General features: G+C 44.1%; 2 protein-coding genes across 5 annotated transcripts in view; one reads left to right on the top strand and one right to left on the bottom strand.

Annotated features, from left to right (window-relative positions):
* LOC115204333 (calpain-5) overlaps positions 1 to 9,161 on the top strand; it is a 10,507-nt gene extending 1,346 nt beyond the window's left edge. For all 4 annotated transcript variants that reach the window (XM_029769829.1, XM_029769826.1, XM_029769827.1 and 1 more), the window contains exons 2-12: positions 906 to 1,101; positions 2,407 to 2,538; positions 5,053 to 5,261; positions 5,373 to 5,565; positions 5,673 to 5,863; positions 6,007 to 6,084; positions 6,205 to 6,523; positions 6,944 to 7,146; positions 7,255 to 7,376; positions 7,510 to 7,646; positions 8,000 to 9,161. In XM_029769829.1, the coding sequence (XP_029625689.1) occupies positions 937 to 1,101; positions 2,407 to 2,538; positions 5,053 to 5,261; positions 5,373 to 5,565; positions 5,673 to 5,863; positions 6,007 to 6,084; positions 6,205 to 6,523; positions 6,944 to 7,146; positions 7,255 to 7,376; positions 7,510 to 7,646; positions 8,000 to 8,182 (1,932 nt within the window). In that variant the 5' untranslated portion in view covers positions 906 to 936 and the 3' untranslated portion in view covers positions 8,183 to 9,161. The remainder of the gene's footprint in view (positions 1 to 905; positions 1,102 to 2,406; positions 2,539 to 5,052; positions 5,262 to 5,372; positions 5,566 to 5,672; positions 5,864 to 6,006; positions 6,085 to 6,204; positions 6,524 to 6,943; positions 7,147 to 7,254; positions 7,377 to 7,509; positions 7,647 to 7,999) is intronic.
* Positions 9,162 to 12,445: 3,284 nt separating this feature from the next.
* Positions 12,446 to 23,215, bottom strand: part of LOC115202625 (serine/threonine-protein kinase PAK 3-like) — a 67,858-nt gene continuing 57,088 nt past the window's right edge. Inside the window, exons 10-13 of the mRNA XM_029766714.1 lie at positions 15,573 to 15,672; positions 14,779 to 14,975; positions 14,534 to 14,671; positions 12,446 to 12,839 (exon numbers count right to left, since the gene is read on the bottom strand). Of these exons, the coding sequence (XP_029622574.1) occupies positions 12,750 to 12,839; positions 14,534 to 14,671; positions 14,779 to 14,975; positions 15,573 to 15,672 (525 nt within the window). The 3' untranslated portion in view covers positions 12,446 to 12,749. The remainder of the gene's footprint in view (positions 12,840 to 14,533; positions 14,672 to 14,778; positions 14,976 to 15,572; positions 15,673 to 23,215) is intronic.

The following is a 23,215-nucleotide window of genomic DNA, read 5'->3' on the forward strand; positions in this document are numbered from 1 at the left end:
TCTGACTGAAAACTGAAGGAAGCAGAGAGTTGGCCATGATGATAATGAACTGTCAGAATCGTCATGACAACTTCATCGTGAACTGTCTCTCACTGTGTTCCAAATGGGCTTTGCTCTGAGAGGCATTTCCTAAAGTGTGTAATGTTTTTGGGAAAAGTGTCATTAGAGACTCACCGGGAGTTTAGAGCTTGACTGTTCTCCAGGGGCCACAAAATGGAATTCCTTTGGAATTGAATTATTTGTGTCTGTGTTATTCATGGCAGACAGCAAATGTACAAAACTGCACTGGCAGACAGACTCCATATAAAATCGAATCTTGTTTATAAAGAGCTTGACCTCTGGGATCGGGGGTCAGGAGTAAAGAGACTGTACTGGTCGTAGAGTTACAATATCAGAATATTCCCAGAGGATAGCAGATGATTTGATCAGATGTTTTTTATCACCCATGGGATGTTTCCATCGCAAAACCAGGAAAAGCTCAGACTTTTGCTGTTTTTGTGGTCAGAGTACAGTAAAATCTATGCTTGACTGTAACTTTTAAAGTGATGTAGCGTAGTTGTTTAGTAGATTTTGTTCGTAGAAGACTGTTTAACTACTTTAAATTATTTAAATATGCATCATTTGCATATTGGTTATTGGATATATTTATCTCTAGGCCAGCTTGTTGCCTGGTTGGCCCCTATGGGAGACTATATCCAAACTACGGTGATTCAGATGAAAAATTCCATTACAACATTTTCCAAGAAAGAGCCACTCTGGGATTTATGGGGTGTATTACTGTAGGGTATGCTGAGCTCTTGTCCAGACACCCAGAGTCAAAGGTGAACAATAATAGATCCTAAGCTGACAAGGACTGTCCTGGTAGTCTGCCTGTAAAGTAACAGGACGTCTTCTTCTGTGGTCAGTTTGCGGTTTCAAGGTTCCAGCGTCTGAACCATGTTCTCCACGGCCACTTCATACAAGAACCAGCATTACTCTGAGCTGAAGAGGAAATGTCTGGAGGACAAGGAACTGTTTGAGGATCCAGAGTTTCCTGTCACCAATGCATCCCTGTTTTACAGGAAACCACCCCCTGGTATGGTGGAGTGGAAGAGACCACGGGTGAGTGACTGAGATGCCTAAACAGAGCACCTTAGTACTTTATTTTTCATCTATTAGCTTAATACCAAAAGCAGAATCTGTATGCAAGAACACTAAACATGAAATAGAATGTCACAAGCTCTAATGATTCACTGAGACTATATGTGATGTTCATGTTTCTCCTCATAGTTTTTAGGAAATGTTATCGCTTAAAAGACCAACTTCTAGTTTGCTGTTGATTAGTAAAAATTGAAGCTTATAAAAGTGCTATAGAGCGCTTTCTGGGATCAGAGCATGACCTTCTTCTTGTGCAATATAAACATGTCATGTCTATGATTGAACTTTCATGTGTGCTGACTTGGATAAACAAACAGTATGACTGTGTTATATTTGGCCATACATAGGTATTGTGAAAGGTGTTGTCTAACAGGTTTTATATAGACTCATACAATATTTTGTGATGGAGTAATTCAAAGGTTAATGCCTTTTGAGTGGTTGCCTCTGAGGATTGTGCTAAAGGTTAAATGTCATCCACCATGCTTATTGTGGTGACAGACAGCAAACTGTGGTGTGAAACTGAGGTGAGGGTGGTGCTGGAAAGTGTCTCAAAGTGTATACTTTACATAGTGTCTGAGATATATGACAGAACATGTGTTTCAATACTGTCAAGAGAAAAAATCTAATCAAATCTATGTTTGTATAGCTGCCATTCTGTTCAATGGAGAAAACTGGAGTTATATTTCTGTTTAATGTGTTACTGTATCTGTTCTATGTACAGATGTCGGATCTTACTTTGAGCCAGCTTAATACAGCAGGAAAATGATCCTGCAGCAACAGGAAATGTGAATTATCCTGAGGCAAACATTATAATAAATTTACATTTTTGTATGGGTTGATGTATTGTTTTGTTAGGGTAAATCAGGTCTGACATTTCAAAGTGGAAATGACTAACTTTACAAGAGTTTTTTAAAATACACTACAAGTTTGCATTTCCTGCTATGCAGGAAAATGATCAGCAACAAAAGAGTGGTCAAATTAAGATCCTGCATCTATATGGCATGTTGCCCAAGTGACAAGAAGAGAAAACACAATTTCTTATTCATAACAACAGTACACCTCAAGAGAGTTCCAACTCATTTAAAAAGAAAACGTGCTCTAAGCCAGAACTATTTGTCAAGGATTTGCGACTATTGTTACAAGCATAACTTATTAGTGAGCACATTCTAAGGTATTTCAATTTTTCACTTGGAACATTTTACCTCACAATTTCACATTTTACCGCCCCTCATCATAACTTGTCAACAACATTTTCTTTCTCTGTTACAGGAGGTCAGTGATGGGCCTCATCTGTTTGTGGAGGGCATCAGCTCCCATGACCTGAACCAGGGGCTTTTGGGTAACTGCTGGTTTGTGGCGGCATGCTCCTGCCTGGCACTGAAGCCAGACCTCTGGCAGAAGGTGACTTTGGTTTCCTCCTGTCTGGTCACACAGTCTGAGATGAGTGTCACAATAGCAGATTATGTGTGTATTTCCTTATAGGGGAATACATGGTGCTGTTTGTGAAGGAACACATCAAATCAACCTTTATTTATATAGCACATTTCAGATGCAACGCAATGCACTTCTCAGTGAAAAAAACGATAAAAAATACAGTGAAAATAAAAACAGAAATATTTACTACACAGCAAATGTAAGAGGATAAAAAACTAAAGAATAACAACAACTGAAAGACTAAAAAGCACCTTCAGGAAAAACAAAGCTAAAAATGTGTGTTTTAAGATCTCTTTTAAATATGTCCACAGTTTTGGCCCCCCTCAGGTTCTCTGGCAGGCCTCTTGGTCCTAGGCTTTGGGATAGTTAAAATGCAAGTGCCAGAGGACCTGAGGGACCTACTGGGTCCATAACTCAAAAGCATGTCTGATATGTATTGGTGTACACAATCGTGGGTTGATTTAAAAACCAATAGAAGAATCGTACAATGAATTGTAAAAATTCACAAGCAGCCAGTACAAGACTTTAAAACCGGGGCTAATGTGTGCTCTCCGTCTGGTCTTGGCCAGTACCCGTGCTGCAGCATTCTGTATATTTTGTAGTTGACCAATGGCTTTCTTGGGTAGACCAGACAGGAGAGCACTACAGTAGTCAAACCTGCTTGTAATAAAAGCATGGATGTGTCTCTTTGTATCAGACTGAGAAACGGACACATCTTAGCAATGTTGCTCAGGTGGTAAAAAGCTATTTTGGTCACATTCCTAATGTGTGATTCAAATTGAGCAGATAATGTCTATGAAGTATGTGGGTGGATGTCTGTGTGCCATTCCATACTGTTGATACCTGACTCAGAGTGGACGTAACTTAGTTCACCTGAGGAATTCACCCGAGGGGCTTTTCACTCCCATTGAAAGGAAACTAGTGTCATCCTTCCATCTTAAATTACCATTACCACTCAGAAACATTCCAATTTTCCTTATTCAAGCCTGGCTGGGAAAGATACGACTTGCCTACATCCCCACTGCAACTTGCCCAAGCCTCCCACATTTCTCCTTCACCCAAAACCAGATAGCTGATGTTCTGAAAGAGGCAAAATCTGGACCCCTACAAATCAGCTGGGCTAGGCAATCTGGGCCCTCTCTTTCTAAAATTATCCGCCGCAATTGTTTCAACCCCTATTACTACCCTGTTCAACCTCTCTTTCGTATCGTCTGAGATCCCCAAAGATTGGAAAGCTGCCGCGGTCATCCCCAGATGAGCTTCAATGCCATACAACTCTCCTTCCGTGGCCTCCAACTGCTCTTAAATGCAAGTAAAACTAAATGCATGATATTCAAACGATCGCTGCCCGCCCGTCCAGCATCACTACTCTGGACGGCTCTGACTTAGAATATGTGGACAACTACAAATACCTAGGTGTCTGGTTAAACTGTAAGCTCTCCTTCAGTCTCACATTAAGCATCTCCAATCCAAAATTAAATCTATAATCAGCTTCCTATTTCGCAACAAAGCATCCTTCACTCATGCTGCCAAACATACTCTCGTAAAACTGACTATCCTACCGATCCTTGACTTCGGCGATGTCATTTACAAAATAGCCTCCAACACTCTACTAAGCAAATTGGATGCAGTCTATCACAGTGCCATCCGTTTTGTCACCAAAGCCCCATATACTACCCACCACTGCGACCTGTATGCTCTCGTTGGTTGGCCCTCGCTTCATATTCGTCGCCAAACCCACTGGCTCCAGGTCATCTATAAGTCTTTACTAGGTAAAGCCCCGCCTTATCTCAGCTCACTGGTCACTGGTCACCATAGCAGCACCCACCTGTAGCACACGCTCCAGCAGGTATATTTCACTGGTCACCCCCAAAGCCAATTCCTGCTTTGGCCACCTTTCCTTCCAGTTCTCTGCTGCCAATGACTGGAACGAATTGCAAAAATCCCTGAAGCTGGAGATTCATATCTCCCTCACTAACTTTAAGCATCAGCTGTCAGAGCAGCTCACAGATCATTGCACCTGTACATAGCCCATCTGGAGATATCCCACCCAACTACCTCATCCCCATATTGTTATTTACTTTTTTGCTTCTTTGCACCCCAGTATCTCTACTTACACATTCATCTTCTGCACATCTATCACTCCTGTAATTCTAAATTGTAATTATTTCGCCTCTATGGCTTATTTATTGCCTTACCTCCCTAATCTTACTTCATTTGCACACACTGTATATAGATTTTTCTATTGTGTTATTGACTGTACATTTGTTTATTCCATGTGTGACTCTGTGTTGTTGTTTGTGTCGCACTGCTTTGCTTTATCTTGGCCAGGTCGCAGTTTTAAATGAGAACTTGTTCTCAACTGGCCTACCTGGTTAAATAAAGGTGAAATAAAAATTCTAAAAAAATCCCCACCCAAGTTTAGAACTATTCACATTTGACTAGACATGTTGTTCACTGTGAAGCCCTTTGTGTTGACAGGTCATCCCTGACTGGAAGGAGCAGGAATGGGACTCCAAGCACCCAGAGAACTACGCTGGCATCTTCCACTTCCAGTTCTGGGTGTTTGGGGAGTGGGTGGACGTGGTGGTGGATGACCGCCTGCCCACCATCAATGGAGAGCTCATCTACTGCCACTCCAAAGTCAACAACGAGTTTTGGAGCGCCCTGCTTGAGAAAGCCTATGCCAAGCATGTATACTCTAACATTTCTCAACCCTTGATTCATAAATCATAACGTTTCGTTCCCTCTAACCTCTCTGTATCTTCTCCGGACTCTCTTCTCTCTCCTCTTGTCTCCAGGCTCTCTGGCTGCTATGAGTCGCTGGACGGGGGCAACACTGGGGATGCGGTGGTGGATTTCAGTGGAGCCGTGGCAGAGGCCATTAACCTTGAAGCTGAAGCTTTCCACAAAGACCAGGGGAGAATGGACAAACTGTTTGAGGACCTGTTCAACGTCTACGACAGGGATGGAATAATCAGCTGCTCCATCAAGGTCTGTCTTTTCAATTGATCATTTTCAATTGGTCAGCACACTATAGTCACAGGTAATTGTGTATAGTAGACACATATGACTGACTACTGTGCTTGGACCTCTTTTAGGCGTCTCCTTCTGAAATCGAGGCACGGTTGGCGTGTGGGCTGGTGAAGGGCCATGCCTACTCAGTCACTTCAGTGAAGAAAGTACGATTGGGCCACGGGCTGATGGCCTACTTCCAGAACGAGACCATCCCCCTGATTCGCATGAGGAACCCCTGGGGAAAGATTGAGTGGAACGGAGCCTGGAGTGACAGGTGAGGAGGACATATCCTCCCCGCTCGCTTACTGGTCAACCTCTCCACACTTCAGTGCACAGGTGACCTCATCAACTCATTATTTCATTCTCCCTCCCTCTATTTCCTGTTGCCTCTCCCCCTCTCCCCCTCTCCTACTTCAGTTCAGCGGAATGGAAAAAGGTTGGCAGCATGGAGAGGAATAAGCTTGGCATCACAGTGCAAGATGATGGGGAGTTCTGGTGAGTGTAAAAAAAACAATTAAAGGCTGTTATCTCTTCTGTTCAGCGTGTGATAATGTTTTATCTGTCTACCCATGTTAATTTGCATCTCTGTGTGTGCACGCTACTGTATCTTCAAAGGATGGAGTTTAGAGACTGGTGTAAGTACTTCACAGATGCAGACGTGTGTCGTCTCATCAACACCTCCCTGCTCACCATCGACAAGACATGGAACGAAGTGATGATTTTCGGGAGTTGGACCAAGAATGCAGAACCTCTGCGCAACCGCTGTGGAGGCTGCATGAACCACAAACATACCTTCTTACAGAACCCCCAGTACCTGTTTGAGGTGACCAAGGAAGTGGATGAGGTTCTGATCTCCCTACAGCAGAGAGACATGAAGATCCACAGACGTACTGGCCAGGGAGAGAACCTCACCATCGGCTTCGCCGTCTTCAAGGTAGTTCATATTAACATCCTCTAAGAATGACTAGTGGGACTGGGGTGAGACAGGGCCAGTGAGGGTTTGTCTAAGAGACAGGGTATGCATCTGGGGCGTTGGTCCAACTTCAGTTCATTTTAGCGGAGAAGTTCTCTGCGCCACATGTTTGGCTTTCCCCGCTGTACACACGAATTTGGTTAAATCAGTGGAATTTCAATTTTCCCTCTTCGTCCGTTGAACAAACAGCAAATAAACCAGAGGGTGTTTATAATAATGGGTAGACATTACTTATAAATGTCACATTGGCTTGTTCATATCAGGGACACAGACTTTCAACGACCTGTCATCACCAAACGATTAATATTTTAGATCTGATCAAGCTGTAACAACAAACACTGGGGAACAGTCATGGTGAAAAATGATTTATTTTGATTTAAGGTTGAACTGAATAGGAAATACCGCATGCATGACATCATCACCCAACTTAACGTGCAAACTACTACGTACATCAACGCCCGCACGGTGTTCATGAGGGCCACGCTCCCCAAGGGTCGCTACATCATCATCCCCTCCACCTTCAAACCTGAGATTCTGGGAGAGTTTATGCTGCGTGTTTACACTAACGTAGACTCAGGATGCAGGTACTGGAAATAGAGCTGTACACATAGTAACACACGTCAGTATGATATCTATGCAGTATACCATTACTTTAGCATTACTGTAAAGGTATAAGATGATCTCTCTCTCAGAGAGCTGACAGAACACCAGCCCAGGATGACGTGTTGGAGTAAATTGACTGGCTACCCTGTCGCCGTGTCCCAGATCTACGTCCACGGAGCAGAGGGGCTGGAGAACCAGGACCGCACAGGGGGTGAGAGAACGCTCCACAACCTTACATTTAAACTATCTCATACATTACAGGGAAACATAAGTCAAAATGTTAGGGACATTTTCAACATATTCAGCATTGCCTAATGGCTGGTTAATACTGCGTCATTGTACAGGCGCGGATCCATACGTGATCGTATCCTGTGAGGGCTCCTCAGTCCGGTCAACAGTCAAGGCGGACACCGTGAAGCCGGTGTTTGATACCAGAGCCATCTTCTACAGGAAGAAGCCCACAAAGCCAATCACTGTGGAGGTAAGGTATATGGGGGTCAAAGAGCATCACTACCAATGGGCTGGGAGGACAAACTGACTAGTGCATTGTTACATTTAGATGTCTGAAGTTAGGGCTGGATTCAATTCATATCGCTGAAGTTCAGCACTACAGTGCGATTGAAATGTAAAGTTGAGCCGACATTTGCAGAGATTACCGTGAATGCAGTTTCTGCTAACGCAGGAACAGTGCCTTTAAACGTGGCACTTCAGCGCTACGGATTGAATAAAGCCCTTAGTATCTTCAATGGATGGTCAGATAGTGTTCACGCAAAACCTTGGTCTTAAATGGTCTTCACTTCCATTCTCGTCCCCACTCCCTGTCCTCCTCCCCAGGTGTGGAACAGTAATGCTGTGAAGGACCAGTTCCTGGGCCAGGTGGTTCTGACAGGCTCAGTGAAGGACTCCACCAACCCCCAGAGGCTCCAGCTGAGGAAGAGAGGCAGAGCCATGGCCGACGAGATGCCTGGCTCCATCACCCTCCGTATCGTCACCTGCACCGAGCTCACAGACATGTGACCTGGATCAGCTGACTACTACCTGGGTCCCATTGACAATGTGTACAACACTCTGTTGCCTCTGACACTTTGAACAGGGGCTCATCACTACAAGGCATAAAGTTATCACTCAGAATGACTATCAATGTGAGCTTACAATATATTCTACTAAGGACTGCCATGGTCATCGACCAAGAAGTATCTATTAAGGACTGCCTTGGTCATGGACCAAGAAGTATCTATTAAGGACTGCCTTGGTCATGGACCAAGAAGTATCTATTAAGGACTGCCATGGTCATGGACCAAGAAGTATCTATTAAGGACTGCCATGGTCATGGACCAAGAAGTATCTATTAAGGACTGCCTTGGTCATGGACCAAGAAGTAGCTTCAAGCCTTCTGGAGTTTTGTTTGTTCTTATAGTGTTTTGTAAAGGGACAAGACATTACTTTTTGAAAGATGAATAACTGTAAATATATAATTATTTTATACTAGACTATACACTATGAAACATAATAACTCTTCAGAGTAATACGCATACTGTATCTGTATACAACATTATGCAACTTATACATTCTAATAATATGTTTGTTATCATATACAAATAAAAGTGCCTCTTTTCATATTGCTGAAAAACAGCCAAAAGGCTCTTGCTGGAAAATATTGGAAAGTCTTGAAAGAGCCGAATGTATCTGGAGTGTAAGTTTTGGACCATGGTCATTCATTTGTGTCATTCCACTGAACTTATTGAAATGTCTAAAGAGTATGTACTGCCTCTAAACTACCATACTCCTTTTCTTGAAATGTCTTGCCACTTTTAGTCCCTCTCTACTAACAGCAAAGAAAAGTAAATCCATTCAAACCAAAAAGTTATTTTTGTATTTTTTTTATTTCAGTTCAGTTCCCAAACTGCAGTATTTTGTTGTTTTACACAGCCATGCACAATTCAGAATTCCAAAAAGTATGTTGCTTTAACCACAATTAAAAATAGCTTATCCAAAACCTTAGTTGTCCCCAGTTGCTTTTCTCATCTGTCATTTTCCAAAGATGGGGCTTGCTGAGGTTCACCAGATGGATCAGCAGTTTACAAACCCAGATAATAATAATAATCAGAATTTTAAATAAACGCTTTTTTGCCTTTGTTCAGTTCTCATGATACACATTAATGGAGGAGTTTTCACACCACGTGTACAGGTTTACACATTCAGAAGATAGGAATGTACAGGATCGACCGCGGAAGAGGAGTGGGCCGGCGGGGAGGGGCAAGGCCGCTAAGCTGTCCCAGAGTTCATCTTTGTGCTCAGAGTTCAGGCCTGTACCTAGAGGTGCGGCTAAAGGTCAGAGGGCAGATAGTCTCTGTGAGGTCCCTAAGACTCTCAGCCACAGGCACACTCAGAAGTAGTGCTCCGTACAGACAGACATGGGACTGCTGGAGACAGACGGGGGTCTGCTTCCAACGGCTCTGTGTCCAGGTGGAGTCCTGTCTGACACAGCCCAAGCATGATCGATCCATCCAGGAGTGTGTTCTACTTTCTCGTTCAATTTCCAGGGTGCAAAACATTTATAAATAAAAACCATAGAGCAACCTGGATATTATCCTTTCATTTTGAAGTTATGTAACTCAAAAAATGGAAAATAATCCCATCCTATTTACATACACACACATATCCTAACAATGTTAGCCTAATTGGAAAATGTATTAACGTATTGTTTTCCCATGCATGAAATCGGTGATGTACTCCTTGCAATGGACAGTGTGAGGCTCTCCTGTGTGGTGGAGGGATGAGCGAGCAGCTACCCTGCACTACACAGTCTGAGTTAAGGTGGAGAACAGGTGTGGTATCTAGTGCAGACTGAGGTCACTCTCTCCCTTACAAAGACACTCATGCATACACACACACTCCCATTCATACACACACCCAACACCATCTACCAGGGATACAGTGTGAGCTCATGGAATATAGCCCATGAAATCAGTGGTCAGTGACTCCCTGTGAGAGCCCTGAGATCAGGGACTGATATCACTATATAGTGTACACTACAGGTTAGACCCTCAAGTGCCTTTCCTGTCGCCTACTCTCTCTGTCCCAGATCTGGACTTCAGTACAATCCTAAGGGATGCTGTGGCTACTATGGACCGGACGGAGGATGCCATGTTGATGGTTATTACTAAGCTATTGAATGAAGAATCAAGAAACAGTCCATACTTATCTGCAGAGCTTTCAGACTTGTTTTCTAGTAGCCTCTGCTATGGGATGATAGGAATGGCAAAGTGAAGGGGAATGTGACCCTCTAGTTTCCAATAGTCCGCAAGACAGGATACAATCAAAAAATGGCACTCAGTCTTCAATCCAAAAACCTTTTCATGGTCAAATGATTAACACCCACTCACCAAACTGTCAAACAGCGAAAACTCCCAGAAACACTCATATAGAAACAGACACAACCAAACTCACACAGTACATCAGAAAGTTCAGCAACAAGACACTGGAGCAATAACTCTTAACTTACACTGAGAGGGGGTAGGCTAAATAATAGCATCCCATAAAAAAATAGATACACACATCATGGACGGACAGACAGATAGACATGAACATGTGCGCTAACTTAGGGATTGTGCTCACTTGAACAAATGGCTTTTCACACTAAGCATGGCTTCTACTTCTGATACATCTAAGTAAATTCACAGATCAGAGGTTAAGCATGCAAAAGTAAGGCTCATTGATGTGAAACAAATGGTAACATTGACAAACACTGACCCCCCCCCCCCAAAAAAAGCAAATGTCCCAACATAAATAGACCCAGTAACACAGTCTAACGTCCTCCAATAAATTGGGAGAACTTCAGAATTGTTCTAACTGCTCTTCAGCCTCAGACTCTCTGACTCTGGCCAAACAATTACAAATCAATTCATTTACTAAATCCATTTTTAACTAACTAAAGGTAATTAGCCAATAACATGGGTTTTTATATTTAAAAAGCTGTGAACTCTGAACACATTGTGGCCCATCAGACACGCAGTAGTTATTGAATCAGCCTCCACTGCACCCTGGCAAAGCCATTCTCTATGTCAGATCTCTAAACATCCAGCAACGTTAGGGTGTGCAAGAAATTACAGCTGTGTCCTGGAGTACCACAGCCAACTGGCTTTGATGAATGTTTGCCTCTTCTATCCCTCCCTTCTTTTCTCTCTCTCACATATGCACGCGAGCACACACACACACACACACACACACACACACACACACACACACACACACACACACACAGGTTGCAAGTTGGTTACATGGAGCCAAAGTCATGCAGGCATATGCTGGTCCAGAGTCCCCAAGTCTGTCTCATATAAAATGTTCACTGCAGGAGATGCCTGATGGAAAGGGAAAGGGAACCAAGGCGATTGCTGGACAGACAAGGAAGGAATCACATTATCTCAGTGCTGTTACGTTCTGCCTCTCTTCCTGGATCTCTCCATTTTGAAAAGGAGCTTTTTTTTTTCTTCGTATTTTCAATTTTTAGTATTTAGTTTAGGAGCCTCTGATCCCCTCACAGGACAAACACACGCTTACGCACACACGCTAACTCACACACGCTAACTCACACACGCTTACTCACACACGCTTACTCACACACGCTAACTCACACACGCTTACTCACACACGCTTACTCACACACGCTTACTCACACACGCTTACTCACACACGCTTACTCACACACGCTTACTCACACACGCTTACTCACACACGCTTACTCACACACGCTTATGCACACACGCTTACTCACACACGCTTACTCACACACGCTTATGCACACACGCTTACTCACACACGCTTACTCACACGTTTACACACACGCTAACACACTCGCTTACTCACACACGCTTACGCACACACGCTTACACACACGCTTACTCACACACGCTTACTCACACGTTTACACACACGCTAACACACTCGCTTACTCACACACGCTTACGCACACACGCTTACACACACACGCTTATGCACACATGCTTACACACACGTTTACACACACGCTAACACACATGCTTACTCACACACGCTTACTCACACACGCTTACTCACACACGCTTACTCACACACGCTTATGCACACACGCTTACTCACACACGCTTATGCACACACGCTTACTCACACACGCTTACACACACACGCTTATGCACACATGCTTACTCACACACGCTTATGCACACATGCTTACACACACGCTTACTCACACACGCTTATGCACACATGCTTACTCACACACGCTTATGCACACATGCTTACTCACACACGCTTATGCACACACGCTAACACACACGCTAACACACACGCTAACACACACGCTAACACATACGCTAACAGACGTCTGACAGACTGCTCCACATGTACAGAATGCTGGAGGACTAGAGGAGGAGGCAGCAGGCAGTTCAGCAGCAGCGTCCCACCGCTGAGAGGCCCTGTAGGCCAGCTGTCCATCCCCTGTATGAGGCAGCAGGGGGGTTGGTTACTGGTCTGTCCTTGTGCTGTCTGTCTGTCACACAACACCATGGAGCAGGGTCCAGCTCTGTGTGTGGACACATGGCGCCCTCTAGCGGCTGCTGTTTTTTATGGCCTCCTTAGCTGCTACAATCAGAGGGCTCAGGCTGGACAGGGGCTTGGCTAACTTCAGGAATGAATGCTGCAAGGAACACAAGAGAAGAATAGTGATGAGGGAAATGCTCTGCAACCCTGCGTGTACAGACTGGGATTTAAGGTTAGAACTGTACACGTAACTGCCAGAATAAAGAAAACACGTGAGTAAATGAAGGATACTAAGTATATTAAAGCATGTGCTTCCACACAAGTTTGGTTCCTGAGTTAATTAAGCAATTAACATCCCATCATGCTTAGGGTCATGTATAAAAATGCTGTTTCCCATTTCTTTTACAATGCACTCATTTATACATGTTCTAATGGTATCAGGTATTTCTTTCATATTTTGGGTTAAAATAAAGAAAATGATATGTGCCTCATTTGCGTACATACACAGGGTATATTTGCATATATGAATATATTTTAAATTATTACTTTTTTCAATTCCACGAAAAATGTATACCCCTGAAAATAAAGTTATCTTTCTTATGATGTAAATGTCTAGCTGATGTGTTAAATCCCAGACAAAGCTTTAGCAATCTTATGGATGCAACAGAAAGACAATGTATTCCATTGAGCCCATTTCAGCCATTACCGGGGTGTGTTTGACACGTCATTACAAACATAATGTGGTAACATTAACGGGGAAAAACGACAGCCACAAGCAAGAGTATGAAAGAGTTGCAGGAGTAAAATGAAAGCAATCCAGCCAGCCAGATTTAAGTAACAAGTGGATTTTGCACCCCTTAAACACAGGTAATAGATGGCTGAAAAGACAGATCCTCAGGTGGGTGTGGCATGAGTGTTGCTATAGTAATGTAGGAGCAGACTAGTTGGTGTGATCAGATTTGGGTTAGAGTTATGTCAATGTGGTCAGATTTAGGTTAGGGTTATGTTAGAGTGGTCAGGTTTAGGTTAGGGTTATGTTAGAGTGGTCAGGTTTAGGTTAGGGTTATGTTAGTGTGGTCAGGTTTAGGTTAGGGTTATGTTAGAGTGGTCAGGTTTAGGTTAGGGCTATGTTAGAGTGGTCAGGTTTAGGTTAGGGTTATGTTAGAGTGGTCAGGTTTAGGTTAGGGTTATGTTAGAGTGGTCAGGTTTAGGTTAGGGTTATGTTAGAGTAGTCAGGTTTAGGTTAGGGTTATGTTAGTGTGGTCAGGTTTAGGTTAGGGTTATGTTAGAGTGGTCAGGTTTAGGTTAGGGTTATGTTAGAGGGGTCAGGTTTAGGTTAGGGTTATGTTAGATTGGTCAGGTTTAGGTTAGGGTTATGTTAGAGTGGTCAGGTTTAGGTTAGGGTTATGTTAGAGTGGTCAGGTTTAGGTTAGGGTTATGTTAAAGTGGTCAGGTTTAGGTTAGGGTTATGTTAGAGTGGTCAGGGTTGAGTTATGTTAGAGTGGTCAGGTTTAGGTTAGGCTTATGTTAGAGTGGTCAGGTTTAGGTTAGGGTTATGTTAGAGTGGTCAGGGTTGAGTTATGTTAGAGTGGTCAGGTTTAGGTTAGGCTTATGTTAGAGTGGTCAGATTTAGGTTAGGGTTATGTTATGTTATAGTGGTCAGGTTTAGGTTAGGGTTATGTTAGAGTGGTCAGGTTTAGGTTATGTTATAGTAGTCAGGTTTAGGTTAGGGTAATGTTAGAGCAGTCAGGTTTAGGTTAGGGTAATGTTAGTGGTCAGCTTTGGGTTATGTTAGAGTGGTCAGGTTTACGTTGGTTATGTTTTGGTGGTCAGGGTGGGGTTGTTGTGTACCTGGAGTAGCTCCTTGGCTGAGCCTCTGCGGTCCACGTCCATCTCCAGGCAGCGGTTGAGGAAGTCTCTGAACACGGAGGTCAGACGCTCAGGGTTCTGTAGCTCTGGAGTCCCGTTGGTGGCGATTAGGTACAGGGCCTGAGGAGATGGAAAGAGGGATGGAGAGGGCCAATAAGTTACTGATCAAATAACTCCAGTATATCCCTGGATGGGTGTGTAGTGTAGATGGTGTTTTTCAGTCTTACCCTGAGAGGGTTCTCATTAAGGTAGGGAGGTTCTCCCTCCACCATCTCTATAGCCATGATACCCAGGGACCAGATGTCCACCTTGGGCCCGTAGGCCTTACGGGTCACCACCTCGGGTGCCATCCAATAGGGCGTGCCCACCATGGTGCTTCGCTTGTTCTGCTCTGGGGTGATCTGGGCACAGAACCCAAAGTCGGCTGCAGGGAGAGAGAAACACGTCAGACATTGGTTTCAACTCCACTCTTTTCCACAAGACTCTTTTCCCCAACCCCATCCATTTCCACATGACTCTTTCCCCCAACCCCATCCATTTCCACATGACTCTTTCCCCCAACCCCATCCATTTCCCCATGACTCTTTCCCCCAACCCCATCCATTTCCACATGACTCTTTCCCCCAACCCCATCCATTTCCCCATGACTCTTTCCCCCAACCCCATCCATTTCCACATGACTCTTTCCCCCAACCCCATCCATTTCCCCATGACTCTTTCCCCCAACCCCATCCATTTCCACATGACTCTTTCCCCCAACCCCATCCATTTCCCCATGACTCTTTCCCCCAACCCCATCCATTTCCACATGACTCTTTCCCCCAACCCCATCCATTTCCACATGACTCTTTCCCCCAACCCCATCCATTTCCACATGACTCTTTCCCCCAACCCCATCCATTTCCCCATGACTCTTTCCCCCAACCCCATCCATTTCCACATGACTCTCTCCACCAACATACCATTGACTGCATCATTCCACCCTGGTCCCTGCCTGTCCCCTACTGGTGAGGTGACTTACTGAGTTTGACCGAGCCGTCCATGCCCAGCAGGATGTTGTCACTCTTGATGTCTCTGTGGATCACCTGGTTGGAGTGCAGGAAGTCCAGAGCCTGCAGACACTGTAGAGAGTGGAGACACAGACACATTTCTCCCAATTAAGATCTCTAGAATAACCACAACAGCCTTGATCTCTGAACCAAGTTTTTTAGTACTATATCTCTTGACACATTGATGAAAATAATCATGGCCTCTAAAGCTTCAAGCTGCATACTGGACCCTATTCCAACTAAACTACTGAAAGAGCTGCTTCCTGTGCTTGGCCCTCCTATGTTGAACATAATAAAAATCTCTATCCACTGGATGTGTACCAAACTCACTAAAAGTGGCAGTAATAAAGCCTCTCTTGAAAAAGCCAAACCGTGACCCAGAAATTATAAAAAACTATCGGCCTATACCGAATCTCCCATTCCTCTCCAAAGTTTTAGAAAAAGCTGTTGCACAGCAACTCACTGCCTTCCTGAAGACAAACAATGTATACGAAACGCTTCAGTCTGGTTTTAGACCCCATCATAGCACTGAGACTGCACTTGTGAAGGTGGTAAATTACCTTTTAATGGCATCAGATCGAGGCTCTGCATCTGTCCTCGTGCTCCTAGGCCTTAGTGCTGCTTTTGATACCATCGATTGGAAACCCAAATTGGTCTACACGGACAAGTTTTGGCCTGGTTAAGATCTTATCTATCGGAAAGATATCAGTTTGTCTCTGTGGATGGTTTGTCCTCTGACAAATCAACTGTAAATTTTGGTGTTCCTCAAGGCTCCGTTTTAGGACCACTATTGTTTGGTGATGTCATTCGGAAACATAATGTTAACTTTCACTGCTATGCGGACAACACACAGCTGTACATTTCAATGAAACATGGTGAAGCCACAAAATTGCCCTCCCTGGGAGCCTGTGTTTCAGACATAAGGAAGTGGATGGCGGCAAATTTTCTACTTTTAAACTCGGACAAAAAAGAGATGTGTAATGGTTGTCGTACTGTAGAGAAGACCAAGGCGCAGCGGATTGCGTGCTCAACATCATAATTTATTAAATAATGAGAACACGGAAAAACAAGAAAATAACGAAGGACAAACCGACAGTTCTACAGGCTATATAGATACTTACAGCAGTGAAAAATCAACAACCAACAACCCCAAGAGAAAAACACACACCTAATATATGACTCCCAATCAGGAACAACGATATCCAGCTGTTCCTGATCAGGAGTCACACAGACTAACACAGAAACAGAACAACTAGAAACTACATACAACACACAACTTCTGCCACGTCCTGACCAAATACTAAACAACTACTCCCTCTGCTGGTCAGGACGTGACAAGATGCTTCTTCTAGGTCCCAAGAAACAAAGAGATCTTCTGTTGAATCTGACAATTAATCTTGATGGTTGTGCAGTCGTCTCAAATAAAACCTTGAAGGACCTCGGCGTTACTCTGGACCCTGATCTCTCTTTTGACGAACATATCAAGACTGTTTCAAGGACAGCTTTTTTCCATCTACGTAACATTGCAAAAATCAGAAACTCTGTCCAAAAATGATGCAGAAAAATGTATCCATGCTTTTGTTACTTCTTGGTTAGACTACTGCAATGCTCTACTTTCCGGCTACCCGTATAAAGCACTAAATAAACATCAGTTAGTGCTAAACATGGCTGCTAGAATCTTGACTAGAACCCCAAAATTTGATCATATTACTCCAGTGCTAGCTTCCCTACACTGGCTTCCTGTTAAGGCAAGGGCTGATTTCAAGGTTTTACTGCTAACCTACAAAGCATTACATGGGCTTGCTCCTACCTATCTTTCTGATTTGGTCCTGCCGTACATACCTACACGTACGCTACGGTCACAAGATGCAGGCCTCCTTACTGTCCCTACAATTTCTAAGCAAACAGCTGGAGGCAGGGCTTTCTCCTATAGAGCTCCATTTTTATTTAATGGTCTGCCTAGTCATGTGAGAGACGCAGACTCGGTCTCAACCTTTAAGTCTTTATTGATGACTCATTTCTTCAGTAGGTCCTATGATTGAGTGTAATCTGGCCCAGGAGTGTGAAGGTGAATGGAAAGACACTGGAGTAACGAACCGCCCTTGCTGTCTCTGCCTGGCCGGTTCCCCTCTCTCCACTGGGATTCTCTGCCTCTAACCCTATTACAGGGGCTGAGTCACTGGCTTACTGGTGCTCTTCCATGCCGTCCCTAGGAGGGGTGCGTCACTTGATTGGGTTAAGTCACTGACGTGATCTACCTGTCCGGGTTGGCGCACCCCCTTGGGTTGTGCCGTGGCGGAGATCTTTGTGGGCTATACTCGGCCTTGTCTCAGGATGGTAAGTTGGTGGTTGAAGATATCCCTCCAGTGGTGTGGGGGCTGTGCTTTGGCAAAGTGGGTAGGGTTATATCCTGCCTGTTTGGCCCAGTCCGGTGGTGTCGTCGGACGGGGCAACAGCATCTCCCGACCTCTCCTGTCTCAGCCTCCAGTATTTATGCTGCAGTAGTTTATGTCTCGGGGGGCTAGGGTCAGTCTGTTATATCTGGAGTATTTATCCTGTCTTATCCGGTGTCCTGTGTGAATTTAAGTATGCTCTCTCTAATTCTCTCTCTCTCTCTCTCTCTCTCTGAGGAGCTGAGCCCTAGGACCATGTCCACCTGGCCATGCTGCTGCTCCAGTTTCAACTGTTCTGCCTGCGGCTATGGAACCCTGACCTGTTCACCGGACGTGCTACCTGTCCCAGACCTGCTGTTTTCAACTCTCTAGAGACAGCAGGAGCGGTAGAGATACTCTGAATGATCGCTATGAAAAGCCAACTGACATTTACTCCTGAGGTGCTGACCTGTTGCACCCTAGACAACCACTGTGATTATTATTATTTAACTCTGCTGAACATCTTGGCCATGTTCTGTTATAATCTCCATCCGGCTCAGCCAGAAGAGGACTGGCCACCCCTCATAGCCTGGTTCCTCTCTAGGTTTCTTCCTAGGTTCTGGCCTTTCTAGGGAGTTTTTCCTAGCCACCATGCTTCTACACTTGCATTGCTTGCTGTTTGGGGTTTTAGGCTGGGTTTCTGTACAGCACTTTGTGACATCAGCTGATGTGAGAAGGGATTTATAAATACATTTGATTGATTGATTGATATTTAATATGAACAGTGGAGAAGACAGAGGTTACAGTGGAGATGGGGGAGGTTACAGTGGAGAAGGCAGAGGTTACAGTGGAGAAGGCAGAGGTTACAGTGGAGAAGACAGAGGTTACAGTGGAGAAGACAGAGGTTACAGTGGAGAAGACAGAGGTTACAGTGGAGAAGACAGAGGTTACAGTGGAGATGGGAGAGGTTACAGTGGAGAAGGCAGAGGTTACAGTGGAGAAGACAGAGATTACAGAGGAGAAGGCAGAAGTTCCAAATCAAATCTAATTTTATTTGTCACATGTGCCGAATACAACAACACCTTACAGTGAAATGCTTACTTACAAGCCCTTAAACAACAATGCAGTTTAAAGAAAATACCTAAAAATAATAAAAGTAACAAATAATTAAAGAGCAGCAGTGAAATAACAAAATGCGAGGCTATATACTTGTACAAACTCAATGTGCGGGGGCGCCGGTTAGCAGCAGCGTAAATGGGTGGTGGGGGGTGGGGGCAATGCAAATAGTCTGGAAAAGCCATTTGATTAGATGTTCAGGAGTCTTATGACTTGGGGGTAGAAGCTGTTTAGAAGCCTCTTGGACCTAGACTTGGTGCTCTGGTACCGCTTGCCGTGCGGTAGCAGAGAGAACAGTCTATGACTAGGGTGGCTGGAGTCTTTGACAATTTTTAGGGCCTTCCTCTGACACCGCCTGGTATAGAGGTCCTGGATGGCAGGAAGCTTGGCCCCGGTGATGTACTGGGCCGTACGCACTACCCTCTGTGGTGCCTTGCGGTCGGAGGCCGAGCAGTTGCCATAAGAGGCAGTGATGCAACCAGTCAGGATGCTCTCGATGGTGCAGCTGTAGAACCTTTTGAGGATCTAAGGACCCATGCCAAATCTTTTCAGTCTCCTGTGGGAGAATAGGCTTTGTTGTGCCCTGTGTTTGGACCATGATAGTTTGTTGGTAATGTGGAAGCTCTCAATTATAGCCCCGTCAATGTGAATGGGGGTGTGCTCAGCCCTCCTTTTCCTGTAGTCCACGATCAGCTCCTTTGTCTAGATCTCGTTGAGGTAACTGGTAAGGGGTTGACAGTAGAGGACTGCCTCTGAGGGGTGGTAAGTGGTAAGGGGTTGACAGTAGAGGACTGCCACTGAGGGTATGTAACTGGTAAGGGGTTGACAGTAGAGGACTACCACTGAGGGGTGGTAAGTGGTAAGGGGTTGACAGTAGAGGACTGCCTCTGAGGGGTGGTAAGTGGTAAGGGGTTGACAGTAGAGGACTGCCTCTGAGGGTATGTAACTGGTAAGGGGTTGACAGTAGAGGACTACCACTGAGGGGTGGTAAGTGGTAAGGGGTTGACAGTAGAGGACTGCCTCTGAGGGTATGTAACTGGTAAGGGGTTGACAGTAGAGGACTGCCTCTGAGGGTATGTAACTGGTAAGGGGTTTACAGCAGAGGTCTGTCACTGAGGGGTGGTAACTGGTAAGGGGTTGACAGTAGAAGACTGCCACTGAGGGGTAGTAACTAGGGTTGAATTGCAGAAACACGTTTACTGAGATTTACCGAGATTTACAGCCCAAAACCACACCCTTTTCCCGGGATAAATAATGGCGAGAAACCGGTAAATTATAATAAGTTATTTATATGAACAGCATGGTGTGAAATGGAAGTTAAGTTAAATGCAATGTCTAAATCTGGCTTCTCTATGGCCTCTGCATGATGAATCAACACTCAGGGTGGGACAGCTCATCTCAGTATGGAGCGCTTCACAACACATGTAGACCTAGCATCTCACCATGGTGACTTTATTTCTTGTGACAGGTAGACCTAGCATCTCACCATGGTGACTTTATTTCTTGTGACAGGTAGACCTAGCATCTCACCATGGTGACTTTAATTCTTGTGACAGGTAAACCTATCATCTCACCATGGTGACTTTATTTCTTGTGATAGGTAGACCTAGCATCTCACCATGGGGACTTTATTTCTTGTGACAGGTAGACCTAGCATCTCACCATGGTGACTTTATTTCTTGTGACAGGTAGACCTAGCATCTCACCATGGTGACTTTATTTCTTGTGACAGGTAGACCTAGCATCTCACCATGGTGACTTTATTTCTTGTGACAGGTAGACCTAGCATCTCACCATGGTGACTTTATTTCTTGTGACAGGTAGACCTAGCATCTCACCATGGTGACTTTATTTCTTGTGACAGGTAGACATAGCATCTCACCATGGTGACTTTATTTCTTGTGACAGGTAGACCTAGCATCTCACCATGGTGACTTTATTTATTGTGACAGGTAGACCTAGCATCTCACCATGGTGACTTTATTTATTGTGACAGGTAGACCTAGCATCTCACCATGGTGACTTTAATTCTTGTGACAGGTAGACCTACCATCTCACCATGGTGACTTTAATTCTTGTGACAGGTAGACCTAGCATCTCACCATGGTGACTTTAATTCTTGTGACAGGTAGACCTAGCATCTCACCATGGTGACTTTATTTATTGTGACAGGTAGACCTAGCATCTCACCATGGTGACTTTATTTATTGTGACAGGTAGACCTAGCATCTCACCATGGTGACTTTAATTCTTGTGACAGGTAGACCTAGCATCTCACCATGGTGACTTTATTTCTTGTGACAGGTAGACCTAGCATCTCACCATGGTGACTTTATTTCTTGTGACAGGTAGACCTAGCATCTCACCATGGTGACTTTATTTATTATGACAGGTAGACCTAGCATCTCACCATGGTGACTTTATTTCTTGTGACAGGTAGACCTAGCATCTCACCATGGTGACTTTATTTCTTGTGACAGGTAGACCTAGCATCTCACCATGGTGACTTTATTTCTTGTGACAGGTTGACCTAGCATCTCACCATGGTGACTTTATTTCTTGTGACAGGTAGACCTAGCATCTCACCATGGTGACTTTATTTCTTGTGACAGATAGACCTAGCATCTCACCATGGTGACTTTATTTCTTGTGACAGGTAGACCTAGCATCTCACCATGGTGACTTTATTTCTTGTGACAGGTTGACCTAGCATCTCACCATGGTGACTTTATTTCTTGTGACAGGTAGACCTAGCATCTCACCATGGTGACTTTATTTCTTGTGACAGGTAGACCTAGCATCTCACCATGGTGACTTTATTTCTTGTGACAGGTAGACCTAGCATCTCACCATGGTGACTTTATTTCTTGTGACAGGTAGACCTAGCATCTCACCATGGTGACTTTATTTCTTGTGACAGGTAGACCTAGCATCTCACCATGGTGACTTTATTTCTTGTGACAGATAGACCTACATTGGCTGCAGCATAGCCTATGCTACAGTAAGGTCCAAATGCATGTCTAATTTACACATCTCCTTCTGGCTTTCGGGGTCACCATATTTAATTGCAGCCTATCACTTGAATTTGGATGCTTTAAATCAGAGCATGTGTGAGCAGTCTCTCTCCCCATCAATTCCATTCAAATTGCATCCAAAATAGATCATCCTGTTAAAGATTGATATACTGTATATGTCCTAGCCTACCTCTTTCTGCTAATTAATGATGGGTTATGCATAGTGAGCTTCTAACCTCTAGCCTCTGCCTCTTGCGTAATACACATGCACCTCCGGCTTCTCTCTTTAAAAACCTCTCCTTAGCTCTTGGAGTCCGATGCAGGAAGAGCCAGACTAGAAAGTTTGATGGAAATTGTATTTTTCATTTATTATACCAGTAGACTATTTGAAGAGGGACACAAGCTCTTTTTTTGCCTAATGTTAAATACAGCAGCCCAATAGAACTCACAGGTACATTGAAAGGAGCGAACCCGTGATGGCGGTAGGCTATAGCAGTTATTTATTTAGACCCATAACCATTCAATCTTCCTGAAGAGAAGTGAAAGTCTTCTGCTTCTAGTCCTATATTATTCAAGGATGTCATTCGAATGAAGATAAGGACAAACATATTTAACTTCTGAAAGCGAGGAATGAATGAAGCAACAATAGAGAGAGAAAGAGGAGGTAGGCAAATAACATTAGGGGAAATATTATGAAAGGTATACAGTTGAAGTGGGAAGTTTACATACGCACTGGTTGGAGTCATTAAAACTGGTTTTTCAACCACTCCACAAATTTCTTGTTAACAAACTATAGTTTTGGCAAGTCGGTTAGAACATCTACTGTGTGCATGACACAAGTAATTTTTCCAACAATTGTTTACAGACAGATTATTTCACTTATAATTCACTGTATCACAATTCCAGTGGGCCAGAAGTTGACTGTGCCTTTAAACAGCTTGGAAATTTCCAGAAAATGATGTCATGGCTTTAGAAGCTTCTGATAGGCTAATTGACATAATTTGAGTCAATTGGAGGTGTACCTGTGGATGTATTTCAAGGCCTACCTTCAAACTCAGTGCCTCTTTGCTTGACATCATGGGAAAATCAAAAGAAATCAGCCAAGACCTCAGA

Source organism: Salmo trutta, chromosome 12 (genome assembly GCF_901001165.1).
Source record: "Salmo trutta chromosome 12, fSalTru1.1, whole genome shotgun sequence".
In the NCBI taxonomy this organism is placed as follows: domain Eukaryota; kingdom Metazoa; phylum Chordata; class Actinopteri; order Salmoniformes; family Salmonidae; genus Salmo; species Salmo trutta.